This window comes from Pezoporus occidentalis, unplaced genomic scaffold (genome assembly GCF_034315485.1).
Source record: "Pezoporus occidentalis ecotype Australia unplaced genomic scaffold, CSIRO_AGI_Poc_V1 ctg1031, whole genome shotgun sequence".
NCBI lineage: Eukaryota > Metazoa > Chordata > Aves > Psittaciformes > Psittacidae > Pezoporus > Pezoporus occidentalis.
Window position 1 is genome coordinate 2,388 of NW_026912814.1, and position 10,266 is coordinate 12,653.

Here is a 10,266-nt window from a genome sequence, read left to right on the forward strand (position 1 = left end):
GGCTGTGTCCCTTTATGCCTATAAATGGTGTCTATGGGTCATTCTATGCCCATATATGGTATTTATGGGTCCCCCTATGCCCATATATGGTGTCTATGGGTCTCTCTATGCCCATATATGGTGTCTATGTGTCCCTTTATGCCTATACATGGTGTCTATGGGTCCCTCTATGCCCATACATGGTGTCTATGGGTCTCCCTATGCCCATATATGGTCTCCCCATAACCCCCCATATATGGTCTCCCCATAGCCCCGCCCATGCCGATGTATAGTGTCTATGGGTCCCTTTATGCCCATATATGGTATTTATGGGTCCCTCCCGTGCCCATATATGGTGTCTATGGCTCCCTCTATGCCCATACATGGTATCTATGGGTCCCTCTATGCCCATATATGGTGTCTATGGTCCCTATGGGTCCCTGTATGCCCATACATGGTGTCTATGCGTCCCCCCCATGCCCATATATGGTGTCTATGGGTCACTCTGTGCCCATACATGGTGTCTATGGGTGTCCCCCCCCCATGCCCATATATGGTCTCCCCATAGCCCCGCCCATGCCCATACATGGTATCTATGGGTCCTTCCCCATGCCCATACATGGTCCCTATGGGTCCCGCCCCATGCCCATATATGGTCTCCCCATAGCCCCCCCCATTACAAACGTTTCCACCTTTAATGAAGCCAATCCCGACGGTATCAAAATCAACCGGAAGTTGGGGGGGGGGGGCGGGGCCAAAAGAGAGAGGGGGGGAGGAGCCAAAAGGGGGAGGGCGTGGCCAAATAGAGGGGGCGGAGCCAATGACGTCATCAGAGGGGGGCGCGTCTAAACCGACCTATGGGGGAGGAGGAAAAAGGCGGGAAAAGAAGGGGGAGGGGTCACGACACCACGGTGTGGGGGCGGGGCTTGATGAAAGGGGGCGGGGCTTGGTGAAAGGGGGGCGGGGCTTAACGGGGAGGGGGGCGGGGCTTAGGAGTCGTCCTCGCCATTGGCGCTGTCGCGGTCGTCCTCGCCCTCCTCGGCCTCCTTCTCGTCGCCCTTCAGGGACTCGAGCTGTGGGGCGGGACCCAGAGGTTGCTATGGGGCTGGACCCAAAGATTCTATGGGGCTGGAGCTATAGGGGCTATGGGGCAGGAGTCCCAGCCCCACACCCCCCCATCCCCCCTTCTATGGCTCCCAGCCCCACACCCCCCCATCCCCCCGCTATGTGTCCCAGCCCCACACCCCCCATCCCCCAACCCCTTCTATGGGTCCCAGCCCCACACCCCCCATCCCCCTTCTATGGGTCCCAGCCCCACACCCCCCATCCCCCCTTCTGTGTGTCCCAGCCCCACACCCCCCCTCCCCCAACCCCTTCTATGGGTCCCAGCCCCACATATCCCCTTCCCCATCCCCCCTCTATGTGTCCCAGCCCCACACCCCCCCCATCCCCCACTATGGGTCCCAGCCCCACACATCCCCTCCCCATCCCCCCTCAGCCCCACACCCCCCCTCCCCCAACCCCTTCTATGTGTCCCCACATCCTCCCCCATCCCCCTTCTATGGGTCCCAGCCCCACACCTCCCCTCCCCCAACCCCTTCTATGTGTCCCAGCCCCACACATCCCCCCCCCATCCCCCCTCAGCCCCACACCCCCCCTCCCCCATCCCCCCTTCTATGGGTCCCAGCCCCACACCCCCCATCCCCGCTATGGGTCCCAGCCCCACATCCCCCCATCCCCCCTCTATGTGTCCCAGCCCCACATCCCCCCATCCCCCAACACCTTCTATGGGTCCCAGCCCCACACATCCCCCCCTCCCCCATCCCCCCTTCTATGAGTCCCAGCCCCACACATCCCCCCCCATCCCCCCTCAGCCCCACACATCCCCCCCTCCCCCATCCCCCCGCTATGTGTCCCAGCCCCACACATCCCCCCCATCCCCCCTTCTATAGGTCCCAGCCCCACACATCCCCCCCCCATCCCCCCTCAGCCCCACACCCCCCCCCCCAACCCCTTCTATGCGTCCCAGCCCCACACATCCCCCCCTCCCCCATCCCCCCGCTATGTGTCCCAGCCCCACACCCCCCATCCCCCTTCTATGGGTCCCAGCCCCACACATCCCCCCCCCAACCCTTTCTATGGGTCCCAGCCCCACACCTCCCCTCCCCCATCCCCCCGCTATGGGTCCCAGCCCCACACCCCCCATCCCCCGCTATGGGTCCCAGCCCCCCCCATCCCCTATGGGTCCCAGCCCCACACATCCCCCCCCCATCCCCCCTCAGCCCCACACATCCCCCCCTCCCCCATCCCCCCTTCTATGGGTCCCAGCCCCACATCTCCCCTCCCCCATCCCCCCACTATGTGTCCCATCCCCCCCTCCCCCATCCCCCCGCTATGGGTCCCAGCCCCACACCACCCATCCCCCTGCTATGTGTCCCATCCCCTCCCCCCCCCAACCCCTTCTATGGGTCCCAGCCCCACACATCCCCCCCCCATCCCCCCTCAGCCCCACACATCCCCCCCCTATGGGTCCTCAGCCCCACACCCCCCCTCCCCCATCCCCCCGCTATGGGTCCCAGCCCCACACCTCTCCCCTCCCCCCACCTGCTCGTGCTCGCGCTCCTCAGGCTCCTCCTCCTCCAGGTCCCCCTCCTCGGGGGAGTCGTCGCCGTCGCCCTTCCCCCCCCCGCCGGCTCCTTCCTCCTTCTTGGCCCCGCCCCCCGCGCCGGCCCCGCCCCCACACAGCTCCTCCTCCGCCTTCTCGCTCTTCAGCTCTGGGGGGGGGGAGGGGAGAGAGAGAGGGGGGAGGGGCTATGGGGCTGCCCCATAGAGACCCATAGGGAGCCATAGAGCAACATAGAGACCCATAGAGACCCCATAGAGACCCCATAGAGACCCATAGGGACCCATAGAGACCCATAGAGACCCATAGACACCCCATAGAGACCCATAGAGACCCCATAGGGACCCCATAGAGAACCCATAGAAACCCATAAACACCCCATAGAGACCCCATAGAGACCCCATAGAGACCCATAGAGACCCATAGAGCCCCCATAGAGACCCATAGGGACCCATAGAGCCCCCATAGAGACCCACAGGGACCCCATAGAGACCCATAGAGACCCCGTAGAGACCCATAGGAACCCCATAGAGACCCACAGGGACCCATAGAGACCCATAGAGACCCCATAGAGACCCAGAGAGACCCCATAGAGACCCATAGGGACCCATAGAGACCCATAGAGACCCATAGGAACCCCATACAGACCCATAGAGACCCCATAGAGACCCATAAGGACCCCATAGAGACCCACAGGGACCCCATAGACACCCATAGAGCCCCCATAGAGAACCATAGGGACCCCATAGAGAACCATAGAGCCCCCATAGAGACCCCCATACACCCACAGAGAACCCATAGAGACCCATAGGGACCCATAGAAACCCCATAGAGACCCCATAGAGACAGAGACCCCATAAAGAACCATAGAGCCACACAGAGACCCCATAGAGACCCATAAAGACCCACAGAGACCCCAAAGAGACCAGGCTCTGCCCCATAGATTCCATGGGGCACCCCATAGATTCCATCCCTTAAACCTAATATATCCCCCTATAGACCCTATATATCAACCCCTTACACCCCACAGCTCAGCCCCCCCACGCGCCAAGCTCTGCCCCATAGATTCTATAGGGCAGCCCCATAGATTCCATGGGGCACGCCATAGATTCCATCCCTTAAACCTAATATATTTCCCTATAGACCCTATATATCAACCCCCTTACACCCCACGGCTCAGCCCCCCCGCGCGCCACGCTCTGCCCCATAGATTCCATGGGGCAGCCCCACAGATTCCCCCCCCAAAACCCATATACCCCCCTATAGACCCTATATATCAACCCCCTTACACCCCACGGCTCAGCCCCAACACACGCCATGCTCTCCCCCATAGATTCTATAGGGCAGCCCCATAGATTCCATGGGGCACCCCATAGATTCCATCCCTTAAACCTAATATATTTCCCTATAGACCCTATACATCAACCCCCTTACACCCCACGGCTCAGCCCCCCCCTGCACACCAGGCTCTGCCCCATAGATTCTATAGGGCGCCCCATAGATTCCATGGGGCACCCCATAGATTCCATCCCTTAAACCTAATATATCCCCCTATAGACCCTATATATCAACCCCTTACACCCCACGGCTCAGCCCCCCCGCATGCCACGCTCTGCCCCATAGATTCTATAGGGCAGCCCCATAGATTCCATGGGGCAGCCCCACAGATTCCCCCCCCAAAACCCATATACCCCCCTATAGACCCTATATATCAACCCCTTACACCCCACAGCTCAGCCCCCCCACGCGCCACGCTCTGCCCCATAGATTCTATGGGGCTGCCCCCCAAGTGTGGGGCCGGGGCTCACTCTGCTCCCTCTCGAGGCGCTCCAGGCTCTCGAGCAGCGCGTCCACCTTCTGCTTGATCTGGCTCAGCTCCTTCTTGATGCTCTGCAGGTCGTCGCCCTTCACTGCAACGCACCCAAAACGGACCCAATTCAGCCCAAAATGAGCCAAAATCATCAAAATTCAGCCCAAAATGAGCCAAAATTGACCAAATTCAGCCCAAAATGAGCCAAAATTGACAGAATTCAGCCCAAAATGAGCCAAAATCGACCCAATTCAGCCCAAAATGAGCCAAAATGGACCCAATTCAGCCCAAAATGAGCCAAAATCGACCAAATTCAGACCAAAATGAGCCAAAATCAACAAAATTCAGCCAAAAATGAGCCAAAATCATCAAAATTCAGCCCAAAATGAGCCAAAATCGACCAAATTCAGACCAAAATGAGCCAAAATCGACCTAATTCAGCCCAAAATGAGCCAAAATCGACAGAATTCAGCCAAAAATGAGCCAAAAATGACAGAATTCAGCCCAAAATGAGCCAAAATCGACCCAATTCAGCCCAAAATGAGCCAAAATGGACCCAATTCAGCCCAAAATGAGCCAAAATGGACCCAATTCAGCCCAAAATGAGCCAAAATCATCAGAATTCAGCCCAAAATGAGCCAAAATCGATAAATTCAGCCCAAAATCGACAGAATTCAGCACAAAATGAGCCAAAATCGACCCAATTCAGCCCAAAATCGACAGAATTCAGCCCAAAATGAGCCAAAATCAGAATTCAGCCCAAAATGAGCCAAAATCGACAAATTCAGCCCAAAATCGACAGAATTCAGCACAAAATGAGCCAAAATTGACCCAATTCAGCCCAAAATCGACAGAATTCAGCCCAAAATGAGCCAAAATCAGAATTCAGCCCAAAATGAGCCAAAATCGACAAATTCAGCCCAAAATCGACAGAATTCAGCACAAAATGAGCCAAAATCGACCCAATTCAGCCCAAAATGAGCCAAAATCGACCCAATTCAGCCCAAAATCGACAGAATTCAGCCCAAAATGAGCCAAAATCGACAGAATTCAGCCCAAAATGAGCCAAAATCATCAAAATTCAGCCCAAAATGAGCCAAAATCGACCCAATTCAGCCCAAAATGAGCCAAAATCGACAGAATTCAGCCCAAAATTGACAGAATTCAGAAGCCAAACTCACCCCAAATGACAAAATTCGACCCAAATCCCCCCAAAATGGCCCAAACCAGCCAAAATTCACCCCAAAACGCCGCAAAATGAACCAAACGCACCCAAAATGACCAAAATTCGACCCAATTCCCCCCCCCCCCCTCACCACAGGCACCCTATAGCGCCCCATAGTGGGCCCGTAGCGGCCTGAAGTGGCCCCATAGCGGCCAAGTAGCGCCCCACAGCGGCCCCATAGCACCCCAATAGCGGCCCCATAGCGCCCCATAGCGCCCCGTAGCACCCCGTAGCACCCCATAGTGGCCCAATAGCACCCCATAGCAGCCCCATAGCACCCCATAGCAGCCCCATAGCACCCCATAGCGCCCCCATAGCACCCCATAGACACCCCATAGCGCCCCATAGCACCCCCATAGCACCCCACAGCACCCCATAGCACCCCATAGCGGCCCCGTAGCACCCCATAGCGCCCCACAGCGCCCCATAGTGTCCCCACAGCGCCCCATAGCGGCCCCATAGTGCCCCATAGCAGCCCATAGCGCCCCATAGCACCCCCATAGTGGCCCATAGCACCCCATAGCGCCCCATAGCGCCCCATAGACACCCCACAGACACCCCATAGACACCCCATAGCACCCCATAGACACCCCATAGCGCCCCATAGACACCCCATAGACCCCCATAGACACCCCATAGCCACCCCATAGCACCCCATAGCACCCCATAGCCGCCCCATAGCACCCCATAGCACCCCATAGACACCCCATAGCACCCCATAGACACCCCATAGACACCCCATAGCACCCCATAGACACCCCATAGCACCCCATAGACACCCCATAGCACCCCATAGACCCCATAGCGCCCCATAGACACCCCATAGCACCCATAGACACCCCATAGCACCCCATAGCGCCCCATAACCCCCCCATAGAGACCCATAGCGCCCCATAGACACCCCATAGACACCCCATAGCACCCCATAGACCCCCATAGACACCCCATAGCGCCCCACAGACCCCTCATAGCACCCCATAAGTACCCTTGGAGGACTTGGAGGAGGAGCCGCGCTGGCCGCTCTTGCTGTTGAAGCTCTTGCCCCGGCGGGAGGTGTTACCGGAGACCCGCTGGCGCTTGGAGGGCACGACGGCGCGGGCGATGGGGGGCGGCGGGGGGACCCGCGCCGGGTAGCTGTACATCCTGCAGTGGGGCAGGGGGAGAGGTGATCTATGGGGGGGCTATGGGGTGTCTATGGGGGTCTATGGGGTGTCTATGGGGGTCTATGGGGGGTATATGGGGTGTCTATGGGGGTCTATGGGGTGTCTATGGGGGTCTATGGGGTGTCTATGGGGGGCTATGGGGGGTCTATGGGGGGCTATGGGGGTCTATGGGGCATCTATAGGAGGGTGTCTGGGGGGTATGGGGTGTCTATGGGGGTATATGGGGGTCTATGGGGGGGCGTCTATAGGGGTCTACAGGGATCTATGAGGGGTGTGGGGGTCTATGGGTTGTCTATGAGGGTCTATGGGGGTCTATGAGGGGTGTGGGGGGTCTAGGGGGGCTATGGAGTGTCTATGGAGGTCTATGGGGGTCTATGGGGTGTCTATGGGGGGTCTATCGGGTGGCCATGGGAATCTAGGAGGGTCTATGGGGTATCTATGGATGTCTATGGGGGTCTATGGGTGTCTACGGGGTGTCGTTGGGGTGCTATGGGGGCTATGGGGTGTCTATGGGGGGGCTATGGAGGTCTATGGGTGTCTATGGGGTGTCTATGGGGTGTCTATGGGGTGTCTATGGGGGGTCTATGGGCTTCCTATGGGGGTCTATGAGGGGTGTGGGGGGTCTATGGTGTGTCTATGGGGTGTCTATGAGTGGCTATGGGGGTCTATGGGGGGTCTATGGGGGTCTATGCGGTGTCTGTGGGGGGCTATGGGGTGTCTATGGGGTGCTATGGGGTGTCTATGGGGTGTCTATGGGGGTCTGTGGAGGTCTATGGGGTATCTATGGGAGTCTATGAGGGGTGTGGGGGGTCTATGGGGTGTCTATGGGGGTCTATGGGGGTCTACGGGGTTTGTATGGGGGTCTATGGGATGTCTATGGGGGTCTATGTGGGGTCTATGGGGTGTCTATGGGAGTCTAGGAGGGTCTATGGGGCTCTATGGGGGTCTATGGGGTGTCTATGGGGGGTTATGGGGTGTTGGGGGGGGCTATGGGGTGTCTATGGGGCGTCTATGGGGATCTATGGGGATCTATGAGGGGTTTGGGGGGTCTATGGGGTGTCTATGGGGTGTCTATGGGGGTCTATGGGGTCTCTATGGGGGGCTATGGCGGTCTATAGGGTATCTATGGGTCCCTATAAGTTCTCTATGGGTTCCTATGTGCTCTCTATGGGTCCCTACAGGCTCTCAATGGGTCCCTATGGGTCCCCCCACCCCCCTGCCCCACATCTCCCCCCCCCCCCTTACCTATCATAGTAATCCCTCTGGAAGTCATAATCGAGGTCGAACGACGATCTATGGGGCAGAAAACACCCCCCCCGCCCCCAAAAGTAAGCCCCCAAAGCCCCGCGCGCCCCATAGATCTATGGGGCGAGGGGGAAATAGGGGTGGGAGGAGATAGAAGCCAAGTGGGGCCCCACCTGACGAGAGGGGCCGGAGAAGGTGGGGCAGGTACTGACCCATAGAGCTCAGCTGCCGAGCGCTTCACCCCGGCCTTGCCCCGGTTCACCTTCGGCTCGGCCGCCAGGTTGATATCTATGGGGCAGAGATATGGGGCGGGGGGGACACACACACACGGACACCCAGCCCCATAGCGGGATGTTATGGGGCTGAGGAGGAGGGGGGGGGATTTGAGGCTGAGAGCCACGTGGGGGTGGAAGGCAATGGGGTGTAGAAGCGATGGTACATTGAGGGTATGGGGCTTGATGGGGGTCAGTGGGGCTCGATGGGGTCAATGGGGGTCAGTGGGACCCAATGGGGGTCAATGGGTGTCAATGGGGCCCAATGGGGGTCAATGGGGCCCAATGGGGGTCAATGGGGCCCAATGGGGGTCAATGGGGGTCAATGGGTCCCAATGGGGGTCAATGGGTCCCAATGGGGTCAAGGGACCCAATGGGGGTCAATGGGTCCCAATGGGGGTCAATGGGTCCCAATGGCGTTCTATGGGTCCCAATGGGGGTCAATGGGTCCCAGTGGGGGTCAATGGGCCCCAATGGGGGTCAATGGGTCCCAATGGGGGGTCAATGGGGCCCAATGGGGTCAAGGGACCCAATGGGAATCAATGGGTCCCAATGGGGGTCAATGGGTCCCAATGGGGTCAAGGGACCCAATGGGGGTCAATGGGGCCCAATGTGGGGCACTGGATACAAATGGGGGTCAATGGACCCCGATGGCGGTCAATGGGTCCCAATGGGGGTCAATGGGTCCCAATGGGGGTCAATGGGTCCCAATGGGGTCAAGGGACCCAATGGGAATCAATGGGTCCCAATGGGGTCAATGGGTCTCAATGGGAATCAATGGGTCCCAATGGGGTCAATGGGTCCCAATGGGAATCAATGGGTCCCAATGGGAGTCAATGGGTCCCAATGGGGTCAATGGGTCCCAATGGGGGTCAATAGGGCCTAATGTGGGGCACTGGATACAAATGGGGGTCAATGGACCCCAATGGGGGTCAATGGACTCCAATGAAGTTAACAGACCTCAGTGGGGCTCTATGGGCCCCAATGGAGTCAATGCACCCCAATGGGGCTCTATGGGGCCTAATAGGGCTTAATGCAACCCAGTAAGGGTCAATGCACCCCAATGGGGTCAATGCACCCCAACAGGAGTCAGTGTACCACAGTGGGGTCAATGCACTCCCCATTAAACCCCACTCTACCCCCATTAAACCCCCTTAAACCCCATTCTACCCCATTAAACCCCATTAAACCCCACTCTACCCCCATTAAACCCCATTAAACCCCATTCTACCCCCATTAAACCCCATTCTACCCCCATTAAACCCCATTCTACCCCCATTAAACCCCATTCTACCCCCATTAAACCTCATTAAACCCCATTCTACCCCCATTAAACCCCATTCTACCCCCATTAACCCCCATTCTATCATTAAAACCCACTCTAACCCCATTAAACCCTATTCTACCCCCCTTAAACCCCATTCTACCCCCATTAACCCCCATTCCCCCCCCAAAATCGACTCACCCAAGACCTGCCCGGCGATCATGCGGCCGTCCTCCCCGGCCACGGCGGCGCGGGCGTTGCGTTCGGCCACGTACTGCACGAAGGCGAAGCCCTTGTGCACCGAGCACCCGACGATCTTGCCGTACTTGGCGAAGATGGCCTCCACGTCGCTCTTCTTCACCACCAGGGTGTTGAGGTTGCCGATGAAGACGCGGGAGTTCATGGAGCGCGGGTCCGTCTTGTTGGTCACGTTGCTGGCCATGGTGGTGGTGGGGGGGTTGGGGGGGTATAGGGGTGGGGGGTATGGGGGGCCTGCAGGGAGGAAGGGGAGAGAGGTTATTGGGGTCAGTGGGGGTCAATGGAACAATGGGGGTCAATGGGGGTCAATGGAAGTCAATGGGTGTCAATGGGGGTCAATGGAAGTCAATGGGGGTCAATGGAACCCAATGGGGGTCAATGGAACCCAGTGGGGGTCAACGGGATCAATGGGGGTCAATGGAACTCA

General features: G+C 58.2%; 1 protein-coding gene across 2 annotated transcripts; it reads right to left on the bottom strand.

Annotated features, from left to right (window-relative positions):
• Nucleotides 1–913: 913 nt before the first annotated feature.
• On the bottom strand, nucleotides 914–10,042 carry LOC134162782 (heterogeneous nuclear ribonucleoprotein C-like). Of its 2 annotated transcripts, none has more exons than XM_062617014.1 (7): nucleotides 9,783–10,042; nucleotides 8,219–8,333; nucleotides 8,046–8,093; nucleotides 6,623–6,780; nucleotides 4,411–4,512; nucleotides 2,584–2,753; nucleotides 914–1,052 (listed from the first exon to the last, which is right to left on the bottom strand). In XM_062617014.1, exons 1-7 carry the CDS (start codon nucleotides 10,021–10,023, stop codon nucleotides 969–971), a joined length of 918 nt encoding a protein of 305 aa, XP_062472998.1. In that variant the 5' UTR covers nucleotides 10,024–10,042; the 3' UTR covers nucleotides 914–968. The 2 variants fall into 2 exon arrangements, with proteins under 2 accessions (XP_062472998.1, XP_062473007.1); XM_062617023.1 differs by having other exon boundaries at nucleotides 938–1,052; nucleotides 8,258–8,333.
• Nucleotides 10,043–10,266: the final 224 nt, after the last annotated feature.

What these genes read in the sequence shown, in the direction of transcription:
- LOC134162782 (XM_062617014.1), bottom strand. Translation starts at nt 10,023, where the DNA reads ATGGCCAGCAACGTGACCAACAAGACGGACCCGCGCTCCATGAACTCC. An exon ending in CAGAGGGATTACTATGATAG is followed by an intron (nt 6,781 to 8,045) that starts GTAAGGGGGGGG and finishes GCCCCACTGCAG; the next exon opens with GATGTACAGCTACCCGGCGC. An exon ending in CTCCTCCAAGTCCTCCAAGG is followed by an intron (nt 4,513 to 6,622) that starts GTACTTATGGGG and finishes GGTGCGTTGCAG; the next exon opens with TGAAGGGCGACGACCTGCAG.